Source organism: Musca vetustissima, unplaced genomic scaffold, assembly GCF_032173495.1.
Source record: "Musca vetustissima isolate MV318-11 ecotype Yass unplaced genomic scaffold, APGP_CSIRO_Mvet_v1 utg13362, whole genome shotgun sequence".
In the NCBI taxonomy this organism is placed as follows: Eukaryota; Metazoa; Arthropoda; class Insecta; order Diptera; family Muscidae; genus Musca; species Musca vetustissima.
This window is the reverse complement of record NW_026878594.1, coordinates 146,156-168,623: the sequence shown is the minus strand read 5'-3', so window position 1 is coordinate 168,623 and position 22,468 is coordinate 146,156. Positions and strand designations below refer to the sequence as shown.

General features: G+C 38.0%; 2 protein-coding genes across 2 annotated transcripts; both read right to left on the bottom strand.

Moving 5' to 3' along the window:
- Positions 1-9,176: 9,176 nt before the first annotated feature.
- On the bottom strand, positions 9,177-10,106 carry LOC133323357 (phospholipid phosphatase 1-like). Its single transcript, XM_061532294.1, has one exon. It carries the CDS (start codon positions 10,104-10,106, stop codon positions 9,177-9,179), a length of 930 nt encoding a protein of 309 aa, XP_061388278.1.
- Positions 10,107-20,062: 9,956 nt separating this feature from the next.
- LOC133323356 (putative phosphatidate phosphatase) lies at positions 20,063-20,947 on the bottom strand. Its single transcript, XM_061532293.1, has one exon. The coding sequence runs from the start codon at positions 20,930-20,932 to the stop codon at positions 20,063-20,065; it is 870 nt and encodes a 289-aa protein (XP_061388277.1). The 5' UTR covers positions 20,933-20,947.
- Positions 20,948-22,468: the final 1,521 nt, after the last annotated feature.

Genomic DNA, 22,468 nt, shown 5'->3' with positions numbered 1-22,468 from the left:
TCTGGGCTCAATTAAGTACGCTATGCCAAATTTCGTGCAAATCGAAGGATATATAGGGACTTTGGTGCACCATTTGCATGTAATCGGACGAAGCTATATATGGGAGCTATATCTAAATCTGGACCGATTTTCTCGAAACTTGGCAGACATCATTCTAGGCTCAATTCAGTACGTTATACCAAATTTCGTGGAAATCGAAAGATATATAAGAACATTAGGGCACCATTTACATGAAATCAGACGAAACTATATATGGGAGCTATATCTAAATCTGGACCGATTTTCTCGAAACTTGGCAGACATCATTCTGGGCTCAATTAAGTACGTTATGCCAAATTTCGTGCAAATCGAATGATATATAGGGGCTTTGGTGCACCATTTACATGTAATCGGACGAAGCTATATATGGGAGCTATATCTAAATCTGGACCGATTTTCTCAAAACTTGGCACACATCATTCTTGGCTCAATTCAGTACGTTATACCCAATTTCGTGCAAATCGAAAGATATATAAGAACATTAGGGCACCATTTACATGAAATCGGACGAAACTATATATGGGAGCTATATCTAAATCTGGACCGATTTTCACGAAAATTGGCAGACATCACTCTAGGCTTAATTCAGTACGTTATGCCAAATTTCGTGCAAATCAAAAGATATATAGGGACTTTGGGGCACCATTTACATGAACTCGGACGAAACTATATATGGGAGCTATATCTAAATCTGGACCGATTTTCACGAAAATTGGCAGACATCATTATAGGCCTAAATGATTAGCCTGTACCAAATTTCGTGCAAATCGAAAGATATATAGGGACCGTTTACATTAAATCGGTTAAATATATATATGGGAGCTATATCTAAATCTGAACCGATTTTTCCCAATTTCAATAGGGTTCGTCCTTGGGCCGAATAAGTGACCTATGCCAAATTTCATCCAATTCGGATCATAAATGCGACCTGTACTTTGTTTACAATTTAACATGGACAGACAGACAGACGGACGGACGGACGGACGGACATGCATAAATCGACTTAGAAAGTGATTCTATGCATATTCTCAAAAGGAACCATGGGTCTATCTCAATTATTTTTGCCTGTTACAAACATATGCACAAAGACATAATACCCTGTACCACAGTGTGGTGAAGGGTATCATGAAGAACAGCTTACAAAATTACAGTATTTTCTGAAGGTATCTAAAAAAGTATTCGGAGAGATAAAATCAATTCTTTTTTTCGTTTATAATGAGGCCATAAAAAATTGTCAGCCTTAACTACCCCTCTAAATAGTCCCCATGGGAGGAGACACTATAAAAAAGAGCGTTAATAAACACACTCATTGACAGCCAGAGAGATAGATAACAAGGTAGTTCCCAAAAGCAATTACAATTCTGGTAGGGGAAGTGTAAGGGGTATTAATTTGAAATTAAAGGGGACACTCATTATGAACTGGGAAGGAATGACTGGGTGAGTGAAAAAAAGTGAAGTAATTTACAAAAATTAAGTAGAGTAAATTTCTGCAATATTTAAAATTAAACAAGTGAAAAAGCGTTAAGTTCGGCCGGGCCGAACTTTGGATACCCTCCACCATACATATACTGACAGGTACTTAAAATGAACATATAGGGAAAATAAAAAAGTGAACATATATCGACATTTCCACATACCAGTTATGTAAAACACAATGTAAACTATAAAACAAATTTCAGAAATTTTTAATGGATAATGAGGGTGTATACACTTTTACACGGTTAAAATGGTTCTAGACCCCATGTTTCTTTGGACCAAATTTGTTTCAGAAAATTTTGATTTCATCCAAACTTTGGCCATCTTATAATTTCTTCCAAACTTACTTCAAGTTTGAAGATGGGGAATATCGGTCCACTCCTTCTGGTACCTCCCACACAGGGGCTAGGTCTAAATACGGGTTATAGTTCATATATAGTTCATTATTGAACCTTACGTTCTAGTTTTTAATCTCGATATCCTCCGCAGGTGATATGATTACAACAGAGTCTTAGAACCACCCCAAAACGCGGAACAGATTGCATAACTATTTTAATATAAAAAAGGGGGTTATATAGGGACTACCCCAAAAAGGGGGTACATATTAATAATTTTTTGTAGGGAAATTTGTTACCATATACGACTACAAAATACCAAATTTCAGGGAATTCGGTTGAAAAACGTGCTCAAGAACTTCAAAATAGCGAAAATTTGGGGGTACCCTTATATGGGGGCTACCGGAAAAAGTGGACCTATATTTATAATTTTTAGTGGGGAAATTTGGTACCCTATAAAAACCAAATGTACCAAATTTCAGCGAATTTGGTTGAAAACCGCGCTCAAGATCCTTAAAATACCGAAAATTGGGGGGTACCCTATATGGGGGCTACCCGAAAAAATTGACCTATATTTATAATTTTTCGTATAGAGATTTGCTACCCAATAAGAACTCAAAGTACCGAATTTCAGCGAATTCGGTCGAAAAATGCGATCAAACCCCCCAAAATACCTCAAAATTGGGGGTACCCTTATATGGGGGCTATCCGAAAATATGGACCCATATTTATAATTTTCAGTGGAAAGATTTGCTACCCAATAAGAACTCAATATACCAAATTTGAGCGAATTCAGTTGAAAAACGCGCTCAAGAACCTCAAAATACCGAAAATTGGGGGGTACCCTTATATGGGAGCTATGCCTAAACGTGGACCGATGAAGCCCATCTTCGAACTTGACCTGCCTGCAGACAAAAGACGACTCTATGCAAAATTTTGGCGATCTATCTCAATTCGTTTAGACGCTAGAGTGATTACAACAGACAGACGGACAGACAGACGGACAGACGGACAGACGGACAGACGGACATGCTTAGATCGTCATAGAATTTTACGCTGATCAAGAATATATATACTTTATAGGGTCGGAAATGATTATTTCGATGCGTTACAAACGGAAAAACAAAACTAATATACCCTCCATACTATGGTGGAGGGTATAAAAAGGGGGTTATATAGGGACTACCCCAAAAAGGGGGTACATATTAATAATTTTTTGTAGGGAAATTTGTTACCATATACGACTACAAAATACCAAATTTCAGGGAATTCGGTTGAAAAACGTGCTCAAGAACTTCAAAATAGCGAAAATTTGGGGGTACCCTTATATGGGGGCTACCGGAAAAAGTGGACCTATATTTATAATTTTTAGTGGGGAAATTTGGTACCCTATAAAAACCAAATGTACCAAATTTCAGCGAATTTGGTTGAAAACCGCGCTCAAGATCCTTAAAATACCGAAAATTGGGGGGTACCCTATATGGGGGCTACCCGAAAAAATTGACCTATATTTATAATTTTTCGTATAGAGATTTGCTACCCAATAAGAACTCAAAGTACCGAATTTCAGCGAATTCGGTCGAAAAATGCGATCAAACCCCCCAAAATACCTCAAAATTGGGGGTACCCTTATATGGGGGCTATCCGAAAATATGGACCCATATTTATAATTTTCAGTGGAAAGATTTGCTACCCAATAAGAACTCAATATACCAAATTTGAGCGAATTCAGTTGAAAAACGCGCTCAAGAACCTCAAAATACCGAAAATTGGGGGGTACCCTTATATGGGAGCTATGCCTAAACGTGGACCGATGAAGCCCATCTTCGAACTTGACCTGCCTGCAGACAAAAGACGACTCTATGCAAAATTTTGGCGATCTATCTCAATTCGTTTAGACGCTAGAGTGATTACAACAGACAGACGGACAGACAGACAGACAGACGGACAGACGGACAGACGGACAGACGGACATGCTTAGATCGTCATAGAATTTTACGCTGATCAAGAATATATATACTTTATAGGGTCGGAAATGATTATTTCGATGCGTTACAAACGGAAAAACAAAACTAATATACCCTCCATACTATGGTGGAGGGTATAAAAAAATACATTGTGAATACTGTATTTTGGTATGTACAACTTTGATTTTTTTCTTAATTAAAAAAAAATTGCTTTCCTTATTGAAAAAATATTCAGCCTTATTTCCAGACTGTTGCAGTAAAAACCAGTAAGGAAAGTAGTAAAGTCGGACGGGCCGACTATATGATACCCTTCACCACTATGGGTATATTAAACAGGACTATTAACATGAAATTGGATGAAATATAATATGTTATATTTATCTAAATGTGAATCTACCTAGATCTATCCATTAACATGTCATTCGTATGTTACAATGGGACAAAAGTATGTAAATCGACTTCAAACAAATATATATAGGTCATCCGTTGGGGAATGTCTGTACTTCTATAAAACGCAACTACGTAATTCTAGGCTCAATTTTGTACGTTGTGCAGAATTTGATGTCAATCTGACTAACATGAGGAGTTTGATGCCCAATTTACTTGAAATCGGGCGAAAATATATATGGAAGTTCTATCCAAATATTAAGCGATTTCACACAAACTTGTCACAGGTTAGGTTATACTAATTTCAGAACGTTTTGTTCCTATCACCCTATTGGTTCCTTGTCGCGTCAATTACTTAAAATCAATCTATAATAAAAGGGAGCTATATTTAAATCATTATCGTTATGCCAAATTTCGTGCAAATCGAAGGATATATGGGGACTTTGGTGCACCCTTTACATGAAATCGGACGAAACTATACATGGGAGCTATATCTAAATCTAGACCGATTTTCTCGAAACTTGGCAGACATCATTCGAGGCTCAATTGAGTACGTTATGTCAAATTTTGTGCAAATCGAAAGATATATAGGGACTTTGGGGCACCATTTACATGAAATCGGACGAAACTATATATAGGAGCTATATCTAAATCTGGACCGATTTTCTTGAAACATGGCAGACATCATTCTAGGATCAATTCAGTACGTTATGCCAAATTTCGTGCAAATCGAATGATATATAGGGACTTTGGGGCACCATTTACATGAAATCGGACGAAACTATATATGGGAGCTATATCTAAATCTGGACCGATTTTCTTGAAACATGGCAGACATCATTCTAGGATCAATTCAGTACGTTATGCCAAATTTCGTGCAAATCGAAAGATATATAGGGACTCTGGGGCACCATTTACATGAAATCGGACGAAACTATATATGGGAGCTATATCTAAATCTGGACCGATTTTCTTGAAACATGGCAGACATCATTCTAGGATCAATTCAGTACGTTATGCCAAATTTCGTGCACATCGAATGATATATAGGGACTTTGGGGCACCATTTACATGAAATCGGACGAAACTATATATGGGAGATATATCTAAATCTGGACCGATTTTCTCGAAACTTGGCAGACATCATTCTAGGCTCAAATTAAGTACGTTATACCTAATTTAGTGCAAATCGAAGGATATATACAGACTTTGGTGCACCATTTACATGAAATCGGACGAAACTATATATGGGAGCTATATCTAAATCTGGACCGATTTTCATGAAACTTGGCAGACATCATTCTAGACCAAAATGATTAGGCTGTACCAAATTTCGTGCAAATCGAAAGATATATAGGGACCGTTTACATTAAATCGGTTAAATATATATATGGGAGCTATATCTAAATCTGAACCGATTTTTCCCAATTTCAATAGGGTTCGTCCTTGGGCCGAATAAGTGACTTGTGCCAAATTTCATCCAAATCGGATCATAAATGCGACCTGTACTTTGTTCACAAAAATACATGGACGGACAGACGGACGGACAGACGGACATGCGTAAATCGACTCAGAAAGTGATTCTATGCATATTCTCAAAAGTAACTATGGGTCTATCTCGATTCCTTTTGCCTGTTACAAACATATGCACAAAGACATAATACCCTGTACCACAGAGTGGTGAAGGGTATAAAAAAACAAATTATTCCCGCAAACAAAATTTTAACATTTTCCTGTTGTTTCTTTTTCTTTGTCATGACAACAACTCAATTTTATTATTATTAATATCATAATATTAAATATAATTAATAAAATTTCTAGACATGTAATGTTTTCCTTAGCCAATAGACAATATTTGCTTATTTTTCGCTGGCTGATAAGAAGATTGTTGACACAGTGGAATGTCTATGCACGTGGTATGACGATCGGAAATTAATTCTCAATATATGTATACATGTTTATATATAAATTAATGAGCCAAAAATGAGATATTGATTAAAATAACTTTTAAAAGATCCACAGCAAGGGGTGGATTTTTATAAAATATTTCTTTTAACACGCAACACAACGCATGGATTTAAAAAAAAATATATATATTTTTTTTGCCATACCCAGCAAGACGTATTTACCACACCATACTGTTGTACAGGGTATTATGTCTTTGTGCATATGTTTGTAAGAGGCAAAAGGAAACCATATAGACACAAGGTTTTTTCGTCCGATTTAAGGTAAATGGTGCACCAGAGACCCTATATATCTTTCGATTTGCACGAAATTTGGCACAGCGCACTGAATTAAATATAGAATGATGTGTGCCAAGTTTCGTGAAAATTGGTTCAAATTTAGATATAGCTCCCATATTTTTATACCCTTCACCACAATGTGGTACAGGGTATTATGTCTTTGTGCATATGTTTGTAACAGGCAAAAATAATCGAGATAGACCCATGGTTCCTTTTGAGAATTTGCATAGAATCACTTTCTGATTCGATTTCTGTCCGTCTGTCCGTCCATGTATTTGTACAGGTCGCATTTATGATCCGATTTGGATGAAATTTGGCACAGGTCGCTTAATTGGCCCAAGGACGAACCCTATAGAAAATCGGTCCACGTTTAGGCATAACTCCCATATAAGGGTACCCTCAAATGTTCGGTATTTTGAGGTTCTTGAGCGCGTTTTTAACTGAATTCGCTGAAATTTGGTACTTTGAGTTCTTATTGGGTAGCAAATTTCCCTACCAAAAATTATAAATAAAGGTCCATTTTTTCGGATAGCCCGGATAGAGGTTCTTGAGCGCGTGGGCTCGTTTTATAACTGAATTCTCTGAAATTTTGTACATTGGGTTCTTATTGGGTACCAACTTACTCCACTAAAAATTATAAATATAGGTCCAGTTTTTCTGGTAGTCCCCATATAACGGTACCCCCAAAATGTTGGTATTTTGGGGGTTCTGATCGTATTTTTCGACCGAATTGACTGTAATTTAGTACGTCGAGTTCTTATTAGGTAGCAAATCTCTTCAGTATTAATTATAAATATTGTTAATTTTTTTCCATATAAGGGCACCCCCCAATTTTCGGTATTTTGAAATTCTTGAACCAAATTCTTTTTATACCCTTCACCACACTGTGGTACAGGGTATTATGTCTTTGTGCATATGTTTGTAACAGGCAAAAGAAAACGAGATAGACACATGGTTCCATTTGAGAATATGCATAGAATCACTTTCTGAGTCGATTTGAGCTCGAAATTTGGCACAGCGTAACAAATTAGGTCTAGAATGATGTTTCCTGAAAATCGGTTCAGATTTATATATAGCTCCCATATATATTTTCGTCCGCTTTTAGGTATATGGTGCACCAAAGTACCTATATATCTTTCGATTGGCATGAAATTTGGCACAGCGTAATGAATTAAGCCTAGAATGATGTGTGCTTAGTTTCGTGAAAATCGGTTTAGATTTAGATACAGCCCCCATATGTATTATTGGCCGATTTAATATAAATGGTGCCTAAAGTCCCTATATATCTTTCGATTTGCACAAAAGTTAGCATAGCGTACTGAATTAAGTTTAGAAAGATATATGTTAAATTTCGTGAAAATCGGTTCAGATTTAGATAGAGCTCCCATATATATTTTCGTTCGATTTTAGGTAAATAGTGCACCAAAGTCCCTATATATCTTTCGATGTGCACGAAATTTGGCATAGGCTACTAAATTAGGTACAGAATGATGTGTGATAAGTTTCGTGAAAATCGGTTCAGATTTAGGTATAGCTCCCATATATTTTTTCGTCCGATTTTAGGTAAATGCTGAACTGAAGTCTATATATATCCTTCGATTTGCACGAAATTTGGCATAGGCTACTAAATTAGGTACAGAATGATGTGTGATAAGTTTCGTGAAAATCGGTTCAGATTTATATATAGCTCCCATATATATTTTCGTCCGCTTTTAGGAATATGGTGCACCAAAGTCCCTATATATCTTTCGATTTGCACGAAATTTGGCATAGGCTACTAAATTAGGTACAGAATGATGTGTGATAAGTTTCGTGAAAATCGGTTCAGATTTAGGTATAGCTCCCATATATTTTTTCGTCCGATTTTAGGTAAATGCTGAACTGAAGTCTCTATATATCCTTCGATTTGCACGAAATTTGGCATAACATAGTGAATTGAGCCTACAATTATGTGTATTAAGTTTCGTGAAAATCGTTTCCGATTTATATATATATATATATATATTCGCCCGATTTAAAGTAAATGAGACTTATATTTTCTTCGATTGGCACGAAATTTGGCATAGCGTACTGAATTCAGTTCGGAATGATATATGATAAGTTTCGTAAAAATTGGTCCAAATTTAGATACAGCTCCCATATATAGTATCGTCCGAATTTATGTAAATGGTGCAGCAAAGTCCCTATATATCTTTCGATTTGCACGAAATATGGCATAACTTACTGAATTGAGCCTAGAGTGATGTCTGCGAAGTTTCGTGAAAATCGGTCCAGATTTAGATATAGCTTCCATTTATAGTTCCGTCCGATTTTATGGAAATGGTGCGCCAAAGTCCCAAAATATCTTTCGATGTACACGAAATTTGACATATCGTACTGATTTGAGTCTATAATGATGTGTGCTAAGTTTCGTGGAAATCCGTTCAGATATAGATACAGCACCTACTAAAGTTGCACCAAAGTTCTTATATCTTTCGTTCAATTTCATGTCAATGTTCTTTCGAAAAGGCGATGTGTGCTAGGAGACTATGTAGAATATACACAAAGTGGTGAAGGGTATCATATAGTAGGCCCAGTCCGACTCTACTACTTTCCTTACTGGTTTTAAAATATTTTTTTTTTTAAGTAGTACACCAAGGCGTGGATTTTTTAAAAATATTTTCATAATTCATATTTTTTATTTATTTTTTATTATATTTCACTTAAATAAATAATAATACATTTTTTGTCTACACCACCTCTGTAATCTCCTCCATTTGTAGGGCACATACCTCCGGTTGTCCATCAATTTTGCCATCCTCTTTCATACACTCCACATAATTCCCTTTGGATTGCTCCTCTAAAACCCTTTTAACTTCAGTCGCATTTTCTTCAGCATAATAGGAGAATGCCAATGCCACCGTGGCGCCCAACACCGAACCCGCGGCAACATCTGACCAAAAATGTTTGTAATCAAAGACACGACTGATGGCAACCATGGCAGCAACACTGAGACACAATAATTGTATGACCAAAATCAAGGGACGATATAGAGTGGCAAAAAATCCTTGATTTCCTTTCAGCACTTCGAAGCTCCTTCGGAAATATAACACCAAGTAGAGTAGACCATAAAATGCCAAACTTGAGTGGCCACTGGGAAATGACTTATAAATGGATGAACCGCGATGGCTACTGCCACTGCAGGTATATTCCGCTATATAAACAGAAGCTCCAGATAGTTGTTCACACGTAAAACCCTCCAAGCTGATGGGTTGACACAAGGTGTAGGCATGAGGTCTCAAACGTCCCACGCTTACTTTCAGGAGATTTTTCAAAAATCTTTCACATGCAAAACCACACAGGAAGGGCATGCCAGCCAAATACAAATGCACGAAGAATTTCTTCAAGTTCCGCACACCCTTTCCCTTTTCCATTATGAGATGAAGTAGTTCGTTTAGAATGATAACAATAATGGGTGTGTCCAAACCAATTACATACAACAGCTTCCAATCGATGGTATCCTCCACATAGGGTTGCCGAATACTCATATCCATGCAATTAATTCCACGTTTGCGGGGAGGCCCCAAAATCATTTCCAAATTCATACTCAGCCAGTAGATGATGATAAATGGCCCGGCTATGGCAATTTGTTTGAAGACAACCAGATTCACTCGATTCATTTTTGTTTTGTTCGGCAATTTGTCCGCTCTTCTTAAAATCGGTGACGTTTTGGCCGCCACCCTTAGAATAGTACTACAATTTTTTCTTTGGATTTAGTTCATCTCACAATTGCGATGCGATGTTTACTATGGAAATTTTTTTTATGGTATCAATTGACCGTAGAGCAGAACTATGTGCAAAGATTGTAGTAATGGGGAAAGTATCCTCAGGCGCAAAGGAGAGATTTTTTCCACCATGAGGTTGGCATTTAAAAATACCTAATTTAAAACCCGGGACCTTTGTTGAATTTTTCCAGGGAAGAAATATTTTATTCACCAGGACTGTGGAATGCCTGGAATGAATTATAGGCACTTCGGTAATAAAACTGCGGCAAAAAACTCTCGAAATACCGAACATAGTGCAGAATCTTTATATGGAGGCTGCGGCAAAATATCGATCTTTATCGAAAGTATTTTGCTATGATATTTTTTAACCCTTCAGGAACCTAGATTGACAAGTTATAGACACTTCGTTGGGCAGATGCAGCTTCAAGCTGCAGAAAATGGGTCGGAACCTTTTTATGAGGCCTACGAAGAAACTTTAAAGAAGTTATTTACCTACCAAGATCTCGAAATAATACTTCGTAAGGCTAAAATATAGTCACATCGGATGGAAAAAGTACCTATCTATAATATAGCTGGTCCATTATATGGAAGCTGTACCCATAGATCGACCGATATTTGTAAATTTTAGTATGAAAGTGGTACGGGACCTTTATATTGGGTCTATGTAAAGAATACAATCTATATAGATATATTTCAGGAAAATATTTTTTCACCCTAAAAAAGTCCAGAATTCCAAACTATAAGCACTTCGTGGAAAAATGTGGTTAAAACCTTCAGAATACCGAAAATGTGTCCGGACCTCTAAATGGTGGCTATGGCAAAACGTAAACCTATAGAATTTTTTGTTTTGTTTAGATGTATGACAGCCTCCAAGAACCCGCAATGACAAAATACAGGTCTTTCGGTTAGAAAATGTGGTTAAAACCTTCAAGATAGCAAAAATCGGTCGGGACCGAGCAGCTATATCAAAACATCGCTCCATATTGAAAAATTTCAGCACTGATGTATTTTAGCCTCCATTAACACGAAACCCAAATTACAGCTACTTTGGTGGAAAAATGCGTCAAAGACCATCAAAATTCCGAATAATAGGGTGAGACCTTTATATGGGAAGCTATGACATAACATCGATCCATATTGAAAATTTTCTGCATAGATGAGTGTCTGGCTTCAACAGCCCAGAATACCAAACTACAGGCATATTGGGTGGGGAAATGCGGCCAAAGCCTTCAAAATATCGAAAATGGAGCGGGACTCTGTATGGGGATATATGACCTAACACCTAACGACCTTTATTAAAAATTTTCTGCACAGATGTATTTCAGCCTACATTAACCAGGAATCCAAAATTACGGACAATTTGGTGGAAAAATACGTCTAAAACCTTCAAAATACCGAATAATAGGGTGGAACCTTTATATGGGGTATATGACAAAACATAGGCCTATACTGATATTTTTCTACACAGAGGTATGAGAGCATCCAAAAACAAGTATGATCGAATTTCAACCTTTTTTTTTGGTTGGAATATTTTTCACCCAATGAGAACCCAAAATACCAAGTTACCACCAATTCGGTTGAAAACTGTGCCCGAAATCCGCCAAATACCGAAAATCGGGGTTACCACTAAATGTGGTCTATACCTAAAGGTGTTCCGATATTGATAATTTTTGGTAGCAAGTTTTGTCACCCTATGAGAACCCAAAATACCAAATTGCAGCCTATTCGGTTGACAAACATGTCCAAAATCCCCAAATTTCCGAACATCAGGGGTTCCGCCAAATGGGGTCTATACACAAAGATGCACCGATATTGATACTTTTTGGTATGACGATTTATCACCATATGAAAACTCAAAATATCAAATTACAGCCAATTCGGTTGAAAACTGTGCCCATAATCCCTAAAATTCTGAAAATCGGAAGTATCGCTAAAGGCGGGCTTTTATGTAAAGATGTCCCGATTTTAATAATTTTTAGTAGGAAGATTTATCACTCTATGAGAACCCAAAATACCAAATTATACCCCATTCCGTTAATAAATGAGTCCACAATCCTCAAAATTCCGATAATCGGAAGATATCGCTATATGGGGGCTATATCTAAATGTGGACCCATATTAAAAATTTTTGGTGGAAAGAATTATTACACAATGAGATAGTAAAATAATTAACTTTGAATGAGTCCACAATCCTCAAAATTCCGATAATCGGAAGATATCGCTATATGGGGGCTATATCTAAATGTGGACCCATATTAAAAATTTTTGGTGGAAAGAATTATTACACAATGAGATAGTAAAATAATTAACTTTGACACAATTCGGCTAATAATTGTGCCCAAAATCCGCAAAATACCGAAAATCGGAAGTATCGCTAAAGGAGGGTCTTATGTGTAAAGTTGTCCCGATAATAATAATTTTTGGTAGGAAGTTTTTTCACCCAATTATAATCCAAAATATCAAATTACAGCCAATTCGGTTGATAATTGTGCCCAAAATCCGCAAAATACCGAATATAAGGTGTATCGCTATATGAGGGCCATACCTAAAAGTGGACCGATATTGATGGTTTTTACATGGGTGATTTGTCAGCCCATAAGAACCCAAAGTGTCAACAAGGAGTGACAAAATTCCGAAAATCGGAAGGTAACCCTTACTGGGACTTCAAAAATCCTTTAAATGTCGAAACCCGGAGGCTAACCTGGACCGATATTAATAATTTTTGTTGTAGGTAGATTTTTCGCACAATGAGAACCCAAAACAGTAAATTAAAACTAAATCAGTTGATAAAACGTGAAAAACTCCCCAAAATTCCAAAATTTGGAAGGTACCATTATACTATAAAAAGTGAACCACATTTCATAATTTTTGACAGGTTGCGGATTTCATAGGATTTCCTATTCCTTATCCAAAGAGAACCCAAAATACCAAATCACGGTTGAAAAAAAGTTGACCAACATACCATAAATCATGGGTACAACTAACTGGGGGCTATACCAAAACGTGGACCGATATATCTCATTTTCAATACCAAACATCCTAGGAGTGGTAACAAAGTCTGTGCAAAATATCAAAGCTCTATCATAAAAATTGCGGACTCTATGGATGAGGGTATAAAAATTTCCTTCGTTTTTGTTGGTATACTTCTCCCTATTGCTGTTATTGTTCTACCTCCCTATATTCGTTGTTTTTTTCATTCATAGTTCGTTATCGCCAACCAACATCAAATCTCGTCAAAGTTATGCGATCCGTTGCAGTGTAATTGCGAAGCTAACAGAATCTATTTATAAATAAAGAAAATCAACAGAATTGAAAACAAAACTCATTCATAAAGAAAAGCTGAGATTCACCGAGAGTGAAAACGAGAGCTGAGATAAGCTTTTAAATAATTTACGTAATTCACTGTAGAGTTGCATTTTTTAAATTTTTTATATAGCCTACTTTTAGAATTTTTTAAACGTTTTAGATATGGGTTGGACCACGCCGGACCTCTATCGATGGTATATTTTTGAATGGGGACAGATATTGAAAGTGCATCATTTAAGAGTTTATAAAAGCATGAAATTTTATTATCAATACTACCCTTACTGAACCAATTAATGCTTGATAACGTTTCTTGAAGCAATACTAAATTTGCTTTAGCAAAGTTTAATTTTTTTATTTTACAAGTTTTTGAGGCGACATTCGTTAATTGATTGTATTCCAAATTAATACTCAAAGTTGGGTGGTAATTATCTTCTGGTTCCACAAAAGGCAAACACCTACAGAGGGAAACATTTGAAGTTGTAGTGAAGACTAAATCCAGAATTTTATCTTTAACGTTTCGGATGCTGTTAATTTGAAATAAACATAGGTCATAAATATACTCCCATAACATATCCATGCCAGTAGATGCAACAGGTATATAATCAATATAATGTTCACCCCTGATCCATGTAGTGTTAGGCAGGTTAAAGTCACCTAGGCAAATCAATTCAGTATTTGTTGAATATGAGGATGTAATTTCCTTAATAATCTCAAAGTGTTTTAAGTAAATTTCTAGATTAGAATTTGGAGCAATGTAGGAGCAAGTTAATAAGATAGAAGAATTTGATATTTTTAATTTAATGCAGACTAATTCAATATCCGGATAAACCGGCATTGTGATGCGTTCTGAGGCAATGGAATTATGAACAGCAATCAGCACTCCACCGCCTATTTTATGTAATCTATCATTACGGTATATTTGATATTGATCAGAAAAAAGCTCACTATCGAAAATATCTGGTTTAAGCCATGTTTCCGTAAAAGCTAGAATTTTATATTCATTATCGAAAGACTTTAAGTAAATATTGCGAAGTTTCGTTTTTAAACCTCTGACATTTTGGTAAAGTATATTCAGTGAATTTTTCATAATTAGTTTTTTGAGAGAGGCAACACTGTTGGAGGTTTTGCCCTTTCTCTATACAAGAATTCTTTTACTAATACACCATCTGGCCAAAATTGTTTACAAACAAGAATACTAAATAAGTTATTTGGAACAATAACCTTAAACGAGGAAATTTCTCGAGGAGCTGCAGTGTTAAATTTAAAAACTTTGTATTCATTTACGTTAATGTCTTTTAATTTAGTACCAATGTAACTACGTATATTTTCCACTGTAGTGTTAGCATGTAATCTAGATATAAATACAGTTTTCCTAGGAGCAACCACAATTAATTCGTTGTTACTCGTAGAAGGTTCATTTAATGGTATAGAAGGTTGAGTAGGTATAGGGCTAGGAGTATTTACAACTATTGGAGGTATAATAGGAGGGCGTGAAAGGACATTTGGTGCGCTTGAATTGGAGGTCTCGATCGGTGAACTACAACTATCTCTTAGATTTAAAGTTATTGCGGCGGAACCACTATTTGAGTGAAGCGCTGGCAGCGCCAGATGGTTTCCACATGGACTAGGATTAGAATTGTTGCGTGGCGGAACCACAACGGGTGAGTTTAACGCAATTAAGTTGTCACCCTGAGCAACTACTAACGATTTTTTCCTTTTTGGAGAACCATCTGCAAACTCAAAGTTATTGAACATTTTTTCAAAATTTTCAAGGCGAGAATAAACCGAGTCAACGCCCCTTTTCAAGGCAACCATTTCAAGTTTAGCTTCCTTAAAGAGGCGATAAAAGTCTACTTCATAGGTTCTACATTCTACACATGCCCATCGCAAACCATTGTTACGATCACTAATTTTATCGAAAAGTCTTCCATTGAATCCAGCACACTTGAAATGAGCATGCTTATCACATAACCAACATGTTATAAGCCGCTCAGTTGTGCTTGTAATGGTACAACCTTCGTATAAACAAGCCATTATTTTAAGTAAGTGCCTAAAAATATGCTACACAAAAAATATTTAAAAACAATCAATAAAAACAAAAATGTAAACACAAAAGAAAAAACAGAGAAATGTCAAAAAACGAAAAATTACAACAAGAAAATAAAACACAATTGCAAACTTAATAAGGCACGAAAACAAATTTAACTTATCACTTCAATTTTTAAAATTAAAAGTGAGATTTCACAATGCACGTATTTTATTTTATTTAGGAATCACAATTTTTGAAACAAAAAGATTTTTGAAGGGTATCGATTCAAAATAAATAATATTTATTAACACTGATTTCGAACACCACAAAAAACACGTCAGAACACTTCAAGAGTTACCAGACATCTTGTTGAGGTATCTTTAGGTGAATAAGAACTCTACAATAATACGAATAGGTGAAGTGAAACACTATAGAGGTCTCTATAGGTGAGGAAAAAAAACTAAAGAGGTATAGGTGAATAGCATCACTATAGTGGTATGAATAGGTAAAGAGGTCCCTGTAGATGAGCAGAATCTACGTAGAGGACCGTCTTGGTGAGCAAAAGGTTTATAGATGATATAACTGGTGAATAAGAAGTCTACAGAGGCACAGAGATCCTTATAGGTAAGGAAGAGATCTATGGAGGTCTCTACAGGTTAATATGGACACTATAGTGGTACGAATAGGTAAAGAGAATCTCTATAGAGGTCCCTGTAGATGAGCAGAATCTACGTAGAGGGCCGTCTAGGTGAGCAAAATGTTTATAGAGGATATAACTGGTGAATAAGAAGTCTACAGAGGCACAGAGATCCTTATAGGTAAGGAAGAGATCTATGGAGGTCCCTACAGGTTAATAGGGACATTATAGTGGTACGAATAGGTGAAGAGATTCTCTACAGAGGTCCCTGTAGGTGAGCAGTATCTACGTAGAGGACAGTCTTGGTGAGCAAAAGGTTTATAGAGGATATAAGTGGTGAATAAGAAGTCTGCAGAGGTACAGAGATCCTTATAGGTAAGGAAGAGATCTATGGAGGCCTCTATAGGTTAATAGGGACACTATAGTAGTCTGTATAGGCCTGTATAGGTAAATAGGAACACTACAATAGTAAAAGTAGATGAAGAGTAGGTCTATAGAGGCCTCTATCGGTTGGCAAGAACTACGTAGACTTCCTTATAGTTGAACTGAAACAATGTAGAGGTCGGTATAGGCGAAAATAAGGTTTCTAGTGCACATTCAAGGCGCGGAAGAATTCTACAGAGGTAAAGAAGGTGAGGAAGCAGTCTATGGAGGCATCTATTGGTGAATAGCATCACTATCGTGGTACGATTAAGGGAAGAGGACCTCTATAAAGGCCCTATAGTTATACAGGAACTCTGTAGAGATCCGCATTAGTGACGGGAGGGTTTGTAGAGGATCTTATTGGTGAGGAAGGAATCTACAGAGGTCCCTGTAGATATTGAAGAATTCTATAGAGGTTACTATAGGTTAATAGGAAAACTATAGTTGTTTTTGTAGCAGTTTATATGAATTGTATATTTCCTGTTAAGTTTCCTCCAGTTCTGTCTCCAGATTTAGAAATGCAGCAACCTCCACTGGCTTTAACCCCAGATCCTCCGGAGTAAGGTGAGTAGATTTGGCTGGGCAATTGAACAAGTGCAGTGTGGTATGAGGGCCTGTACCACGTGCTGCCCAGACATCCTGCACCTGGTCATCAAACCGTGCCCAATACGAATTGAGCCGACTGCACCATCCAGAACTGAGCCAAAACTACTCTGGTTTGTCTGGGCAGCTGACGTTCCTCAGCTGCAATGGGTGGGTGGTGAGCTCCGAGGACGGCATTCACTTTGTAACCATTCAGCGCTGCGGCTACTGCATCTGTATGAATGCCATTCAGACCTGCTCGATAGGCAACTTGATCACTCTCTAGATCATGCAGATCCTTCCTGACACGCCTGGGTGGGGGAGTCCTATCCACCGTATGATGGTTGGGATGATTGTCCCTGAAACACCCGAGCAGGTACTGCAACGAAAGCATATTGCTATGCTGACGTACGGGAAAGATCTTCATCTCCTCATGAAGATGGTCCACTGGTGTCATGAGGAGGCACCCTGTCGCTGTCCTCAGGGCGGCATTCTGACAGGTCTGAATATTTTTCCATTGCATATCACTGGAATTCGCAGACCACACTGGAACCGCATAGCTAGCCACAGACCGACCTATCGCTTTGTAAGAGGTCAACAAGGTTTCCTTGAGGACCTTGTTCCTACTTTTCAGCTTATCGCAGAAAGCTGTGGTTTGCGTGGACGACTTGAACGTGCTGTCGAATGTGACCCCGAGTATTTTGGGGTAGTTAGTGGTCGGGATTTTATGCCCCTCGACTTGCACATTCAACGGCATTCTCATCTCCGCAGTCCATGTGGTGAATAGTGTGGCTGACGACTTCGAGGCGGATATTTTCATATTCCCCGCTTTGAAGAATGCTGCTAAATCGATGAGATAGGCGTTCAACCTCACACATATGTCTTCAACAATGGGACCCGACGCCATAATCGTACAATCATCTGCATACGTAACGATTTATATGCTGTCCGGAGGGCGTGGAATACCGGAAAGGTAAAGGTTAAACAATTCCGGAAAAATCACTCCACCCTGGGGAACTTCCTGTTTAACTCTACGGGGTTTGGACTTCTTGTTCCGGAACTCCACCTACGACTGGCGTCCTCACATATAGTTGATTATCCAACGTTTCAAACTCGGCCGGAGGGAAGTGTTCTGGTTGACAGTATCAAAGGCTTTTGATAGGTCAAGCGCTACCAACACTGTAGGATAACTATAGTGGTACGAATTGGTGAAGAGAAGCTCTATAGAGGTCGCTTCAGATGAGCAGAATCTATGTAGGGATCGGTATTGGTGAAAAAAGGGTTTATAGTGGATATAGTTGGTGAGCAATAAGTCTACAAATTTCTCTATAGGTAAGGAAAATGTTTACGAAGGTCTCTATAGGTGAATATGAGCACAATAGTTCTACGAATATGTAAATAGCACTCCTATAGGATATCCGTAGAGGTTCTTATAGGTCAACAGAAACCATTTTAGTGTTCGGTATTTGCAAAGAGGAGGTTTATTGCTGATATTATTGGCGAAGAAGAAGCCTATAAATGTCCATATAGGCATTTATAGGCTTTTATATAGAAAGAGGTCTCTGGAGGCCTCTATAGGTAAATAGGAGCATTGAGGTGGTACGAATAAGTAAAGAGAAACTCTATAGAGGTAAGCAGGAACAATATAGAGGTCTCTAATGACGAAGAGAGGGTTTCTATTGAATAATATAGGTTAGGAGTAAATCTCCAAAGGAATGAAAACTCTGTAGAGGACCCTATAGATGACCAGGAATTATTTGGGGTACTTATATGTGAGCTGATGTTATGTATAGGTTCGTATTGAGAGATGTAATAGTGGATATTATTGGTGAGAAAGAAGTCCAAAGAGGTCTCTACGGTAAGGAAGAGGCCCATGGAAGTCAATATAGGTGAATAGGAGCACTATACTGGTACGAATAGGCAAAGTGGTCCGTTTATGTAAGCAGGTGAATATGAGCACTATAGTTGTATGAATAGGTAAAGAGAACCTCTATAGAGGTCCCTATAGAGCTCCATATTGGTAAGCAACTGTGAAGATAAGTTCTATAGAGTTCCCTACAGGTGAGCAGGAAATCCGCAGAGGTTCATATAGGTCAACAGAAACAATTTAGAGTTCGGTATTTGCAAAGAGGAGGTTTATAGATGATATTATTGGTGGAGAAGAAGCCCAAAGAGGACCATATAGGTAATGAAGAGGTCTCTGGAGGCCTCTATAGGTAAATATAAGCATTGAGGTGGTACGAATAAGTGAAGAGAAATTCTATAGAGGTAAGCAGGAACAATGTAGAGGTCCCTAATGATGAAGAGAGGGTTTCTATTGGATAATATAGGTACTGGTACGAATAGACAAAGTGGTCCATTTATGTAATCAGAAACTCTGTAGATGTTCTAATAGGCGAGGAGAAGTTATGTAGAGATCCTGATCGGAGACTATGTTGAGGTCCGTATTGGTAAAGGAAGGGGTCTACGGATGTTCATATAGTTAGGTTCTTATAGGTGAGCAGAAATTATGTAGAGGTCCTGATCGGAGACTATGTAGAGGTGCGTATTGGTGAAGTAAGGGGTCTACGGATGTTCATATAGTCGAACAAGAGGTTTCGGAGTACTATAGTAGATATTCACGCATTATGGAAGGCTTGAAAAAATATATTTTTTTAATCCACTCCTAACGGAAAGCTTATGGGGGGCTTGAAGAAATATTTTTTATAAAATCCACACCTTATAAAAATATTTTCTATTTTTTATAAATAATTGAATATCTTGGTGTGTTGACCACAGTGGGATTTTTTGTTTTTTTTTTATAGAAATTATAATTAAACATAAAAATAAGTGTTCCAAACAAAAACAACAACAATAGAATAATCACTTCTTTCTTTAAATGTGTGACAGAACATGAACTTCATCTACATTCGATGTATCCACTGCTAGTGATGTTGATGCCGTTGCATATGAACTGCTACCCGATATTCTCCCTAAAATTGGCGTCTGCTGTTGCTGTTGTGGCACCACCACTTGTACATCTTGCTGCAGTGTGGGTGCTCTCTTCGGTATATGGACAGCCTCAAGGAATGTTCGACCACCTTTCAGATGACCATGTACATAGCGGCAAACCGCAATACCAACACCTAAGCCCAACAGGCAGCCAGCCAAAACATCTGACACGTGATGTTTGTAGTCCGTCACACGGCTAATGGCCACAAACCAGGCCCAGAGTACGGCGCCGAATTGCAGCAACGGCACGAATAGCCCATAGTTGGTGCGATAGTGGCGCAGTGAACGGCCGAAGCGTTGCAAATAGTACACGCAAAAGATCATGCTGTAACAGGTCAGGCTGGTGTGGCCACTGGGAAAGGATGTTCGCATGCCGTAGTTAATTAGCCTTGAATTGGAGTTTTGCAAACCCCGGCAGGTATAGTTTTGAATATAGATTCCATGATTCATTTCCCAGTCACAGGTGGTCTCGTCATCGAGAAGTGGCTGACAAACCGCAAAAAAAAATGGCCTTAAGCGGCCCACCGAAAATTTGCCAATTTCTTTGAGTAAACGTTCGGCGGCAAAACCAAAAAGGTAGGGCAGCAGCGAGACATGCACCATCAGCCATGCCCTAATGCATTTCTTAGACGGTCGGCTATTTAGCACGAAGTTCTCCATAAGGGCAATGACCACAATCATCACCACGGGCAAAGCCACACCAATGCCATAGAGTTGCCGATGGCTGACGGTATCCTTGTGTAGAGGATACATCAACGATTGGTCGCCACAAAAGAAGCCATGTTTTTTAATTGGTCCCCATAACTTGGGAATATTCAGCGACAGGGCCAACAGGAAGGTGACAATAATGAAATCACTTAAGAGGCGCAACAAATATTTTAGTTTCACAAACATTTTCGCTTTCACTTCCAACGATCTATACTAGTGTGCGGATTTAATAAAACTGAAGCTATTTTCTTAATAAGTCATAAAAATAAATGCTGCGGATTTTTTTATTATAAAAAAGAAGACATCTAAGTCATCAATTGTGGTAAACCACAGGCAGTCTAAATTTGGTTTAAGCTATAGGCAGAGTGTGATTAACCATCTGAAAAAATCATATGGGCAATATATCGGAAGACTACTACTCCCTACAAATATTAAAAAAAATCCAGCTTGTCCATTCAGTCAAATTTGACGTCGAAAAGCTGCAAACACAACAGATAGCAGAACCCTACTCCGCTCAACTTACCCAACTGCTTGACGAAAGCACCCCTGGTCCCGCTAATAATATAGAAGCACAATGGCAGAGAATTGCCCACTCCCTCCAAACTGCAGCAAAAGCAACACTCGGGTACCAAAGACCACCATCAAGAAATCTGTGGTACGATCTGGAGTGTCGTAATGTTACTGATGTGAAAAACGCAGCATATAGGGCAACGCTGCGGACAGTAGCAACACGTAATGCGATGGAGAACTATCGGTAGAAAAGGAGAGAAGAGAAACGTATTTTCAGAAAAAAGAAGAAAGAACAAGAAAAACGTGAGCGTGAGCAAATCGATATGTACCGGAGTCAGAATGAAGTCCGAAAATTCTACCAACGGGTAAAACACCAAACCGAAGCCTTTGGTGCAGGCACATTCTCCTGTAGAGATAAAGAAGGAAATCTGGTGACAGATACAGACAGCGTGCTGAGGATCTGGAAGGAGAATTTTGAAAAACTTTTGGTATCAAATAGTAGCGGTGAAGAGGATACCCCAGAACCAACAATAGATGAGTGTATAGCCAAGATGAAGTCAGTATGGCAATCAATCGGCTAAAGAATAATAAAGCAGCAGGAGCCGATGGGTTACCAGCCGAACTATTCAGGAGCATGCACCAGGCGATTGGTACAATTTGGCTAAACGAAGGCTTGCCCAATGATTGGAACCTCAGCATCCTGTGTCCCGTGCCCAAAAAAATGAGTCAAGACGATATTTGCCAACTATAGAGGAATAAGTCTCCTTCCCATCGCATATAAAGTGCTATCCATCGTACATACATACACATACCACCTATTCGTCGACCATTCAGCCGCATTCGACAGCCCTATCCGCTCAGAGGTGTATAAAGCCATGTCTGCGTTTGGCATTCCTGCAAAATTAATTCGGCTATGCAGGATAACTTTAACTGGCACAAGATCAGCAATTAAAGTTGGAAAGAACCTATCGGAGCCTTTTAATACCGAACGAGGATTAAGATAAGGAGATAGTTTGTCGTGTGACTTTTTTTACATACTGCTGGAAAAGGTCATACGAAAGCAAAATTCAA

Excerpts from the sequence above, each read along its gene's own strand:
- LOC133323357 (XM_061532294.1), bottom strand. The coding sequence starts at position 10,106 with ATGAATCGAGTGAATCTGGTTGTCTTCAAACAAATTGCCATAGCCGGG.
- LOC133323356 (XM_061532293.1), bottom strand. The coding sequence starts at position 20,932 with ATGTATCCTCTACACAAGGATACCGTCAGCCATCGGCAACTCTATGGC.